The 14,062-nt window shown below is 35.9% G+C and overlaps 1 protein-coding gene across 1 annotated transcript in view; it reads left to right on the top strand.

Moving 5' to 3' along the window:
* LOC125837916 (uncharacterized) overlaps positions 1–7,680 on the top strand; it is a 41,908-nt gene extending 34,228 nt beyond the window's left edge. Inside the window, exon 6 of the mRNA XM_049516993.1 lies at positions 7,516–7,680. Coding sequence (XP_049372950.1) covers positions 7,516–7,671 — 156 coding nt within the window. The 3' untranslated portion in view covers positions 7,672–7,680. The remainder of the gene's footprint in view (positions 1–7,515) is intronic.
* The last annotated feature ends 6,382 nt before the right edge of the window (positions 7,681–14,062 follow it).

A 14,062-nucleotide genomic window follows, 5' to 3' on the forward strand; every position in this document is an offset into this window, starting at 1 on the left:
CCAAAACTGAAGATAAGGGAAAGACTGAAATCAATGAAAGTCCGTCCTCGAAGCATGAGAACTCACCAAGATCGGAAATCTTGAAAGTCAACCCATATCCACGAAATCAAGAACCCCGACAGTCGGACCCTATATTTGGGGAAATGTAGGCAAGAATATGCATTAGTACAAAACAATGTAACAAGTATGATAGCCATGCATAAAACATTTAAACCATGCTAAAAAGGGACATTTTCATAAGTAGGCAATGATCAAGCTAAAACATGCATCTTGAGAGTTTAGAAACCATATGTCATAAAAAACATGATCAATGCAAGTGAACATCATCTTTGAACATACTTACGATATTTCTTTGAAGTAACCTTGGTTTATCATAACTTTGCTTATTTGTGGGAAGAAGCCTTAAACAACATATAAGACCATGCGAGCTATCAACCTGGAATCCGGTGTCTACCCCACACCGAAAAGGGGTGTCCTACTTGCCAAGGAAGGACCATGAACTTCTAGCTGTTGTGGATCCACTAGCCAATGTCTATCTAGACAATACTATGGGGCACATAGGTATGAGACTTGGGTAATCGCCACTTGTCCACTCGGTTCTAAGCTTAACTTCCACAGAATAGTCCTTAATCCTATTCATATTAGCTCTTAAAGGAACATGGGTAATCTCGCCTCTTGTCCTTAAAGGAACATGGGTATTGCCTCTTGTTCTCAGAGGAACATGGGTAATCGCCTCTTGTCCTTACATCAATTGACATGGGTAATCACCTTTTGTCATTCAATAAAGAGCACGGGTAATCGCCTCTTGCCTCAATATTAACATAATTCCTTAATCATTGGTTCATTTTAGGTGAGAATAGCCTTTCAACCTTAGGAACCCTTATTATGTGAGAAAATCTTTCACGATCATGCATAGGGTGTGTATATGAGAAATCTTTTCAACAACACAACAACAATCATTATTATTGATACTTCACTCTCAAAGCATCCTCAAAACATATACATAATTCTCATAAGAACATGCTAACTTTCATATTTCACTTTTCATGGTTCCAAACCCATTTTCATATATCAACTTCTAGAAATCATGGGTTAGATATGGGCTCAATAAATTCATCCTAAAATAATATAATTTTATCAATTCATACTTGATTTCATAGAATCTCCTTTCATAATCCAAAACCCACATCATATCATCATAATTGGAAAGCATGGGGTTTACATGGGTTCATGGGGAATCATCATAAAAATCATAGTATTTCATCAATTCATGCATAATAGATCATAATCCAATCATTTAAATCAACATTGAAGATAACCCATGGTAATTGAAGAAAACCCTAACTCAATTGGGGATTTCTAACTTTGAAAATAGGAGAATTTGGGAACTCCATGAATGGAAGGAATTCATTAATGAAAACTATCATACCTCAATGCCAAAAGATTGCCTTCAATGGTGGAAGTGAAGGCTTGCCTTGAAACCCTAGATTGAACCCTTCTTCTTCAATTTTCTAGAGAGAGAAATATTTGGGAGAAGAAGAACTTGATCTTCTTTTGGAAATTTAAGTGAATGAATTAAGTTTGGGTGATTTGGGGGTTTAAAATCATTATATATGGCTTTGGGTAGAAGGAAAAATGACATAGTATTGAGTTAAAACAATTAGGGGAAAAGACCCAAAAGTCCTTGAATGGAAACTGCCGAATTGGCATTATGAAGGCCAAAACGGATCATCATCATCACCACGGCCTGTCAAATGGGTCGTGATGAAATTCTTCCAGGCATTGCTTCACTATTTCGGGCATAACTTTACACTCTGAGTTTTGAATTAGGCAAACGTGGCGGCATTGGAAAGAGTACTCAGAGACTTTTAATTTTATAGGTCATGGGCCACCTAATTCATTTTGTGCTAAAAGATATGATCGGTTGAAGTTGACCCTAAACTCTAAGTCTAATGAAAACCCTTCACGGTCCGTATGAGGCATCACGTGCCGTTGTGATGCCTGTGGCCCTTGACTAGTAGCTAGGGGAGGACCCCTGCTGCCTTGACCCTCTTCACGACCACTCTAACGGTCTGTGATGCTCACCACAGGCCGTCTAAGGGTCCGCGGGAGGGGAACCTGTTTGGGCAAGTTTTGGAAAATATTCACGAGCCCCAAAACGGTCCATTGTCCCCTTCATGGCCCGTCTAGGGCTCCATGGTCCAATTTTGGGCTTGTGACTTGCCCGCTTGACCCCTTTCTAGTCTTTCCCAAATTCGAGGTGTTACATTATCTTCCCCTTGGGAACATTCGTCCTCTAATGGAACTCAAACTAGCATGAAGAGAGTACGAGAGAAACTAGCAACCCAATCATTAATGCAACTTCATCTAACTGCACATAAACAAGAAGGAACCTCGACTCCAAGCTAAAACATACTCCAAACATCATAAGGAGGATAGGAATAAGACCTAGCAGCCCAACATGAATAAAATCACATAAATGCTCTATCAGAAGAGGAAATTTCAATTCCAAGTTAAAGCATATTCAAAACATCTTTTCATAAGGTATGCATGAAAAATCATACTCAAATGCACATAAACATGAAGAAATCAATAAAACTAAATCATATTTTTGAAACATCAAATTTTCCATGAGCATGCATTCATGAGGAAACATGAGGATGACTAAGACACACGAGTCCCAAAGAGTGAACCATGAGGTGTAAGACCTCAAGCTAGACTTGAAGATAGAAGGAAAGAGATAGGGATGCTAAGACATCACACCGCCTTCGAACTTTCACCCACCAAACCATAACAAGGAACTGTTCAAAAACCAACATAGTTCTACTCACATACCAATCATGAAGCACACTATCTCCCCCTTGGGAGAAATCCCCACTAGTCTTTTCAAATCCATCTCCCTCAACCCAAACATAACACCAACGTCCTAACAACCACTAAACCATTAATACAATTAAACACTCAAGAAGTTTCTACAAGGATTTCAAGGACTACTCCAAACACAATCACCATACATGGGGTCTTACCATATCAAACGAAACACTCAGTATCAAGCAATGAATAACCACAAGCTAAAAGACCTTAACTTACCAATCACCGCATCTGGGGAACTCTCATAATATTGTCAAGTTTGAAGATAATAGAACCTATATTGTTTCCGACCACCACTAGGACCGGAGGAAGGGTAGGGTTGAGCCCATCGACGATTATCTCCTTATCTTATGATCTATTTTTCCACAACCAAAACATGCATTAGAACCGGATAGACAGTCACCCTTATGTCTTCTCCCACACTCCCTAAAGTTGATAAGCGGCCAATCCTGCCTTTTCCACCGATGTCACTCCTATGATCATCAACACCTTATAAACCTCATCAATAAACTCTTGAGGATCTTCCTCAACCCTAAAACCATAAAACTCTAGAGGATTCATTCTAGTAAAGTCCCTCACTCTAAATGCCGCCATACACATATTTGGGTTCATGGGAACCACAACCTTCCTATTAGCTTGAGCCGTCACAGCATGAGCCAACACTTGAAAACAACCCTAAAATCCTTATTAGTCACTTGCTCAGCCAAAGGGTCAACCGGAGCTTGAGGAGCTTTAAGAGGAGCTTCTTGATTTAAATTATCTCTCACATTACTTCTAGAATAAGCTCTATGAGTAGACATATCCTGTAGAGAATCGGGAAAGGATAAAAGAGAGAGACCTTATCCAGTTAAACTCTATCGCATGACTTTAGAGTAATGAAAGAAGTGGAGTTTCCTAATCATTTTGTAGCCTTCATAAATGCGGTGCGCTTCACACTTATGAACAAGACTCTACTCGACGTGGCTTATGAGACGTCTTAGGACCATTATAAACCTTATGCTCTAATTACCAAGTTTGTTATGACCCAAGGGTACACCCTAGATGTAACATGGCTTATAGGACCCCGAAAGGCCCCATACAAGCCACTTAACATTCGTAACATAAGAAATAGAACATCAGAGATAAAACAACATTTCAAGTCCAAAGTTTTATAAAATCAAAATGGAAGTCTAAACACTTGTCTCAATAGCCATCTAATACAATAGAGTGAAATTTGGCCTAGCCCATACATCATGCCCAAAACTGAAAATAAGAAAAAGACTGAAATCAATGAAAGTTTGTCCTAGAAGCATGAGGATTCACCAAGCTCAAAAATCTCAAAAGTCAACCTCTAGCCACAAAACTGAGAACCCTGACAGTCGGACCCTACATTTGGGGAAATGTAGGCAAGAGTATGCGTTAGTACAAAAAAATGTACCAAGTATGATAGCCATGCATAAAACATTTAAACCATGCTAAAAAGGGACATTTTCATAAGTAGGCAATGATCAAGCTAAAACATTCATCTTGAGAGTTTAGAAACCATAAGTCATAAAAAACATGATCAATGCAAGTGGAAATCATCTTTAAACATACTTACGATACTTCCTTGAAGTAACCTTGGTTCATCATAACTTTGCTTATTGTGGGAAGAAGCCTTAACCGACATATAAGACCATGCGAGCTATCAACATGGAATCCAGTGTCTACCCCATACCGAAAAGTGGTGTCCTACTTGCCAAGGAAGGACCATGAACTTCTAGCTATTGTGGATCCACTAGACAATGTCTATCTAGACATTCCTATGGGGGCACATCGGTAAGGGACTTGGGTGTCCCCTCGGTACTAAGCTTAACTTCCACGGAATAGTCCTTAATCCTATTTATCTTAGCTCTTAAAGGAACATAGTTAATCACCTCATGTCCTTAAAGGAACATGGGTAATCGTCTCTTGTCCTTGGAGGAACATGGGTAATCGCTTTTTGTCCTTACATCACTTGACATGGGTAATCGCCTGTTGTCATTAATTAAAGAGCATGGGTAATCGCCTCTTGCCTCAACATTAACATAATTCCTTAATCATTGGTTCATTTTAGGTGAGAATAGCCTTTCAACCTTAGGAACCCTTATTATGTGAGAAAACCTTTCACAATCTTGCATAGATATGTATATGAGAAATCCTTTCAACAACACAACAATAATCATCAACATTGATACTTCACGCTCAAAGCATCCTTAAAACATATACATTATACTCATAAGAACATACTAACTTTAATAATTCACCTTTCATGGTTCCAAACACACTTTCATACATAATCATCTAGAAATTATGGGTTAGATTTGAGCTCATATAAATTCATCATAAAATAATATAATTCTATCAATTCATTCTTCATTTCATATAATCTCCTTTCATAATCCAAAACCCACATCATATCATCATATTTGGAAAACATGGGATTTATATGAGTTCATGGGGAATCATAATAAATATCATAGTATTTCATCAATTCATGCATAAGAGATCATAGTCCAATCATTTAAATCAACATTGAACAGAACCCACGGTAATTGAAGAAAATCGTAACTCAATTGGGGATTTCTAACTTTGAAATTAGGAGAATTGGGAACTCCATGAATGGAAGGAATCCATGCATGAAAACTATTATTCTTCAATGCCAAAAGCTTGCCTTCAATGGTGGAAACAGATGCTTGCCTTGAAACCCTAGATTGAACCCTTCTTCTTCTTCAAGTTTCTAGAGAGAGAAATATTTGGGAGAGGAAGAACTTGATCTTATTTTGGAAATTTAAGAGAATGAATTGAGTTTGGGTGATTTGGGGGGTTTAAAACCATTATATTGATCTTTGGGTAGAAGGAAAAACGACATAGTATTGAGTTAAAACAATTGAGGGAAAAGACCCAAGAGTCCATGACTGGAAATTGCCGAATTGGCATCATGAAGGCCAAAACGGATCGTCATCATCACCACAACTGAATCGCCAAACATGTTTTACTATTTCGAGCATAACTTTTTACTTTGAGCTTGGAATTAGGCAAACTCGGTGGCGTTGGAAAGAGGACTTAGAGTCCTTTAATTTGTTAGGTCATTGGTCACCAAATTCATTTTGTGGTAAAAATATGATCGTTTGAAGTTGATCCTAAACTCTAAGTCTAATAAAAACCCTTCACTAACGATTACATGGTCTGTGTGGGGTTTTGTGGGCCGTTGTGATGCTAGTGGCCCTTGACCAGTAGCTAGGGGAGGACCCCTGCTGCCTTAACCCTCTTTATGACTACTCTAACGGTTCATGATGCTCACCATGGGCCGTCTAAGGGTCCGTGGGAGGGGAACCTTTTTGAGAAAGTTCTAGAACATATTCACAAGCACCAAAACGGTCCATTGTCCCCATCACGGCCCGTCTAGGGCTCGGTGGAGGACCCCATGGTCCAGTTATGGGCTTCTGATTTGCCCGTTTTGCCCCTTTCTAGTCTTTCCCTAATTCGAGGTGTTACATGAACACATCTAGATAGTCTTGTAACAAGGTACCTGAATCCATCTTAAATGTGTGAAAACGTCGTTGTAACAACATCCTTGTTGTCACCGACCGGTTATGGTAAAGCCCTTCCAGCATTTTTCATAGTTGTTTTGTCGTCTCTTTAGTACTTGTACTCATTTCACAAAGTACGTTAGGTGCAAGGGATAGTTAGATTACAATCAATGCATCTCCTTCAATCTTCTCCTTGTCGGAATCTGATGTCTTATCGAGGTACTTTCCGTCAATAGCATGGATTAAATATTCCTTTCTCAGTAACGCCATCATCTAGAAGACTACAATGTATTTGGAAATACATAAAACCAAAGTAATTCTTTTTTGACGTGAAAGTTTAGATTGCACTGCAACCACAGAGCATACTCAGACAGAACCTTGGCTCTGATACCAATTGTTAGCGGAAACGTGAAAATAAAGAAAAAATATGAACGATAATAGTTAATGTGGTTCGAATAAGAAGGACTCTACGTCCACCCTAAAACAACTGCACCAATATTTATTTCATTCCAAAAGGATACAAATGAAATACTACAAGAGAGAGAAGATCAAATGCCTTAGAAGGTGAGAATCCAAGTAAGAGGTTGTCATAAAAATGAATTTATAGCTACCTATTTATAGGAAGTAATTCTTCCTATTGATGTTATCTATGCATCACTATGTGTCAAAATATGATGGTTAAACATGTGAAACCATTTTATAGTTTACCTAAATTTCACCTACAAAGATAATATCTTGACTTTTTATTTTGTACTATAAAGAATTATCTTCCTACCAAATTTTCATATTAATTCATCTTCCATTGAGTTTGATTCCACAAGGACCAAGCCAACTCTTTCAATTGTAATGTTTGTTTAATCTTAAAACTTAGAACATACTGGTTAGAATGAGAATAATTTACTTTAATTACGTAAAATTTTCCTAACCATATATTTAAATTCAATTGTTTTTAACTTCACATTATAATTCTCTCTTTAGGGGTTTTATTCACATAGCATCAGTAGCTGAAGATGATGAGGATGCACCTTCATCAAGACCAAGGCTTAGCAATCTACACTAAGAAGCAAGGAAAGAGTGCAAGCTTTTAGTTTTATCAATAATATCTAACCAAAAGGTACTTCCATGGATCATTTCTCCAACGGGGGCAGTCAGGTGCTTTGACACCATCTCTCTGAGTCAAAAATTGTCTTTGCATCGACATGCAAAGGTTCCATTCTTATGCACATGTTCCTTTGGGACCATTCTGTCCCCGTGCCAAATGGTGGTATGATTAATCGGCTGAGGACTATTTCCCTGACTTTGCTACCATCAATGCCACCTGAAGTTCAGTTGGTACGCCAACCAAATGATAATCAGGTGATGTCATTGCCTCTAGAAGTTGAAGATGAGATACGAAGTTAGAGTGATGAATTAGAACTAAGGCATGTCAGGGAGACTTTTGGGGAATCTTCGTTTTCTTTTCATGATTTTTCTCTACCAAATAATTGGGTTTAAGTATTTTCTTTTAATGTTGTTTGATGTACATAAAGATGACAAGTTTTGTAACTAAGGGTGATTAATTTAGGGGGAGTTTGTACCAGCTTATTCCGCTATGGAGTTTCAATCATTAAACTCTATAAAGTATCAAAAGTTTGTTGTTTAGTCAGAATTGTAAATAACTCATCTTTGTGTTGGCTTTGATCAAAATATCTAGGGGTCATACTGACTTGAAGGCTCAGTGTGTTGCAACTAGCATGTCATGTAACTCAATGCTTCAGAAACATTACATATACCAAAATCTTCATTTCCTCTATGTTGTCAATTGTTGTGGCTAAGGGAGTTTTGGAAGTTGTTGTGGCTAAGGGAGTTTTGGAAGATTATGACCTTACTAAGACACTGAAGCCTGTGACTCAACTCTTTCAACTAAATTCTATGAATAGTTGAGTTAAGTTTCTAATAAAAGAACAATGATTGCTAGGAGAGAACATATGTAGCTCTTCATATTCACACAACCTAGGCATCTTGGCTGGCCTTTTTAGCTCATCAGCCAAAAAACTAGTGTGTAGAAAATTTGGAAGCGTGCACTACTTCAACTTGTTTGGTAGGCCTTGCGGCATGAATCAAGGAAATGGTGGTGTCATGACATGACTGGTCAGCCCCACTGTTTCTTCATAATGTATATCATCCCCCTTGGTAGATTCAACCTGATTGCTGGAACAATTCATGTCCATAATATTAAGATGCTCTCTGTAAAGTCTATTTGAAGCAGATTGTCTAGCTGTAAATTTTACTTAGAATAACATCAAATAATGTGATAAATATTTGTGCATATGATCAAAGACACAACATAATTTGTTGAGAAAATAATTGACTAATAAAAATGTGCTCTCTCTAACACCTTAAGCTTTTAGATGAGATGGTTACACACTTCAAAATGTATTAGAGCAGGCAGAGGTCTAGATAGAATCTCACCCCATCCATATCAGAAAGAAATTCCATGTGCTTGGGCCATGAAAAAGAATCAGGCCCACACATGAGGCGGTGTGTTGAGAATATAATTAACTAATAAAAGTGTGCCCTCTCTAACAACTTAAACTTATAGATGAGATAGTCGCACACTTCAACAGAATTGTTGAACAGAAGTTAGTTTTTTAACCTAGAGTAGTTTCAGTATTGTTGACATTTTACACAAACTGATTGTTGAAGCACTATACTGTTAATTGTTTGTTGTCCTTTGTATATCTTTATCATGCTTTCTTCGTCGGAGATGTTTTCAACAACTCTATTAGCTTGGACCCTCACATTCGTTAGCTTTGTTGTGGCGTTAGTAGTTATTGATGTGATGTTTCTAGATCAATATTTTTTTGGACAGAGATCTACTGTATTTGCACTATTGAGTAACCTACTTATGGATCAAATCACACTACTTTTCTGGACATGTCACTACCTCAATATCAGATGAAGGTTTAGCTCTATTAACTTATCTTGAAAGAGTTGTAGTCAATTATCTGAAGAAACATCAATTACTTCAACAAAAGCTTTCTCTCCCAATTTTTGTCTAGAAGCAAGTTTGAAACATTGGGACCAATAGAGTATATAACACGGTCTGCAGACAACTACTATCTGACTTATTACCTTGGGGTAAAAAGAACTCCAATAATTATGCATAGTCCCCAATGTAGAAACTCTGCAAACATATAGAAAAAGAGCTCTGTAGTCTAACTCTACATGCCACATGTTCCAAGTGGTACTCGTTCATCTGTAACTGTGTGATATCACGACAAAAGCATGTACTAGGGGATAAAAAGGCACTACCAACAACCCTAGACTCTTCCTTAAGTGGAACATATCATTTAAAGGAATTCATGGCATGCTGATGTACGTATGCTAAATTGTTCCTTTGTAGCCATAAATCTTTCAATGCTGCTTCCATCAAGGATAGGTAGCTAAAACCCTGCTACAAATAGACAGTTGATAAAGGAACTTTAATTTTATTATCAAAGACAACATTTTAGTGTAATAATGTACGTCTCCTAGCTTTGGGGATCTAGGCATATAAACATCTTTAAGATACCTTCTTGTCAAGGTGGCCATACATGTTTGATGATCTCAAGTCCTACCTTCTGTTAAGAATAAGACACCATGATCAGATAAATTGAAAGAGGTCATAAAGATTTAAATAACACATGCCAAACAAACCACTATTGCCTATACTTTTAGACAAATGGAGCCTGATTTCTCTCTTGTTTCTTCTTTAGAGGGATATTACAGGCCTGATTAGAGGATAAGGTTTCCATCAAATGTTTCCAGTAGCTAGAAATCATGAAAAAAAATGTTAAATCACCTCAGACAAATGAAAACAGATACCTGGTAGAATAGTCGAGGTGTGCACAAAATGACACTGATACTGAAACCATTGCTTTAAAAAAACAAGGAAAAGGCAAGGTATCTGCAAATGTGTTGCCTCTCTAACAACTTAATCTCTTTGGGAATGCAGTTTGCAAAACTCAACATGGAAATAGAGAAGGCAGAGGCTTCATCTCCTAGTCTCACTGCCATCCTTAAACAAATAAAAAAAACCAGCTGCATGGCGGAACCAACAAAATAAATAATCAAACCCGCACGATTCGAGCAGATGACATCCTAATCAAAAAATAAAAACAATGTTCCCTTTCTAATTGTTTGAACTTCTAAATGACGTGGTTCACACAATTCAACAAGAGGTGCGGTGCCACAAGAGGTAATTCTTTCAAACATACTTGAGGACAATTTACAAGAAAAAACATGTGAAATAAACGAAGAAGATTAAATCACAAGCCATAGTTCCTATGAAGAGAACCTTTTTCAATCAATCACTAGAAAATGTAGAAGTTAAAATCTCAAACAATCACTCTGTTGAGAATATTATTACCTAATAAAAGTGTGCTTTCTCTAACAGTTTAAGCTTTTAGATGAGACGATCACACACTTCAAGATGGTATCAGAGGAGGCAGAGGTCTTGGAACCGAATCTCACCGCCACCCAAATTAAAAAGATTTTTCACGTGTTTGGCCCATGAAAAAGAATCAGGCTTGCACGTGAGGGGCTCAACTTAGAGATTCTCTCTTATAAAATCACTAGGTAATTTGCCTGCGCTTCGCGCGGTCATAATTAATAAATGCATTGAACTTGCAAATAATCCTTTACTAATATCCAAACATTAAAAATAATGGAAAACATAGATTCTTAAAAAAATATTAGCAATATTCCAGCATGTATTTGATTATTTTCATTATCACATAACTCAAGAACCTCTAATGAATGAATTATTCAGGAAATAATAAATCATTGGTTCTTTAATCAACATTAATAGGAAAATAAAGAAGAAAATAAGAATATACATACAAAGTCATTTCGTAAGAAAATGAACACACTTAAGTTGCATAGATTATACAATTGTGATATATGTCTCAGGAAAAAATTCAAAAATTTGTTAACAGATTTAAAAAAGAAATTATGCTTGAACATGAAAGCAATTATAACTTTTGAACTTGCATAATGAATTTCTTCAGTTGATAAGTGAGAAACTTCATATCTATGTAAAAATAGATAATATGTAAGCTTATATATAATAGTTTTAACTTATAGAATTTTATATAGAATATCAAAACATGAATTCTTGGAACTGAGTACAATAATTATTTTCTGCATAATGAATATACCTACTATATGTGTATATGTTCAATATAATTGGAGACAATAACTTTGCAGAAACATAAACAACAGAGTTTAAAACATGTACTCAAAAACAACAATTAATATCATAAGCATAAATTAATGACTGTAAGAAAAAAATACCAGGATATGTAAACATAGAATGAAATAGAAAGGAAAAAATCGAGTCCACTAAATGCACAGTGTCCCCTTAAGAAAATTACTTCCCTCTAATACCTGAGGTTTAAAGAATTACATCCTCTCACGATGGAACGATTTTATTCACCAACATATTGATACAAAAATAATGGTGTCTGTATAAGAGTAAAGTACACGAATTGTGCAGAAGAAGAAGAAAAAGTTCAGAATTTTTGTTCTTTTAAATGAAAGGAAATCCCTTTATTTATAGACAACAAAAGGTAGTGTGAACAAATGCTTATTGTGCCTTATCGGAAATGTCAAAATTCATTGGAAAAGTCACAACCCTTTAGAAAGGTCACAACCTTCCATAAACGTCACAACCTTTTATAAAAGTCGCAACTATTCATAAAAGTCACAACTATTCATGAAAGGGGAAGGCTAGTTTTGGAAATAAATAAATTAAAAGAGAATCCTTGTTTGTGGTGGCGCCACGTAGGTGGGTCTAGGGTTCTCTTTTATATATATACCAGTAAAATTACCCGCGCTTCGCGCTGGAATTTAATATTTTTAAATTTATAAAATAATACTTAAAACCTATCAGTCACTAAACCTAAAACAATATAGTATCTTACATACAAGATTACGTAGTAACAAACATTTAATAATGTAAGGAAAATGAAAATTATTACATCTTATCATTTATTCTTAATAACATTAGCATAAATAGATGACTGTAAAAATACATATCAGGATCTGTAACATAAGCAATAGTGTCAGTGAGCCACTCAACAGGACCAAAGGACACAACTATTTAATTGTGAAGAAGAAGAAGAAGAAGAGGTTCAGAATTTTTATTGTTTTAAAATGAGAGAAAATCCCTCTATTTATAGACAACAAAGGGTAGAGTGAACAGTTGTTTATTGTGCCTTATCAGAAAGGTTACAACTATTTGGAAAAGTTGCAACACTTCAGAAAGGTCACAAACATTTCATAAAAGTCACAACTTTTCATAAAAGTCGCAACTCTTTATTAAAGTCACAACTTTTCATAAAAGACACAACTCTTCATAAAAGTCACAACTCTTCATAAAAGTCGCAACTCTTCATTAAAGTCGCAACTTTTCATGAAAGAGGAAGGCTAGTTTTGTAATAAATAAATTAAAAGGGAATTTTGGTTTGTGGTGGTGCCACGTAGGCGGGCCTAAGGTTCTCTTATATATATATATATATATATATATATATATATATATATATTCAATCAAATTTATCATTAAAAATGGAGAGAGACCCCCAAATACCCCTGGCATCAACTATTTGACTAAAAAATAACCTTATTTCTAACTACTCACACTCATAAGGTTGATGAAGGGCAATATTGTACTAATTCTCACAATTTAAGGGCTTAGGCCCTTCTCCTTTAAAATAATTTTACATTAATTAATATATGAGCCCATATGAATGACCTAATTTTGGGTTACATAGTAAATTAAAAATAAAAATATTAGTCGTCTCTACTCTCTACACTTCCCTCCCTACCCCCTCTCTTCCACTTTTTTTTCTTCTTGGATCTTGTCCATCATTTTTTTTCAACTTATGACAAAACAAGGGAGGAAAAAGGAGGAAAATAATGACAACATTCATATATAAATAATTAGATCAATAGAAGATGATTTAATTAAGAAACTATGCATGTATACTATATTATACTTTTCTCTTGTGTGTATCCAAAATTCAAAAGAAAAAATGAAAATGTTCTTTTCTCCTATCCCCACCCCACCCACCATGATAATAATACAAATTAAAAAAATATGAACATGTAAGTTCATTTCAAGTTTGAGTCCCTAATATCCTAATTAAGAGTAAGAGGTTAAAAGAGAATAAAAAGAGGAAATGAACAAGACTATTGGATAATTGATAGAAAAATTTATGTTAATAGAAAAAAAAACTTTTTTAGAAGGACAATCAGACCAAACGAGTATGGATTTTAGTTGGATCATGTTTCTCTCAAATGCACACTCAAGTGTACATGGTCGCAGATAAAAGTCTCTTTCTGAACCAGATTGTCGAACCCAAAGGACTTACGATCAATTTATATCAATTTTATTAATTCCACAATTCAAAGAAAGTATTTACAAGCAACTTTTTTTCTATACTGTTTGCATTGATTTCAAGAATTTGTGGGTCTTTCGAGATAATAATATTCACGTGAGTTTAGGTCTACCCCATCCCCATTTAACATCTTCACTCACCACAGTTTAACACCTACCCACAAGTGCATCCATTGGCCGACAAAGGACATGACCAAACCTCATGTGACCTTCTTTCATTTAATCATCAATGTGTGCTACT

The sequence above is a fragment of the Solanum verrucosum genome, unplaced genomic scaffold (genome assembly GCF_900185275.1).
Source record: "Solanum verrucosum unplaced genomic scaffold, falcon-dt-bn FXZP01000262.1, whole genome shotgun sequence".
NCBI classification, from domain to species: domain Eukaryota; kingdom Viridiplantae; phylum Streptophyta; class Magnoliopsida; order Solanales; family Solanaceae; genus Solanum; species Solanum verrucosum.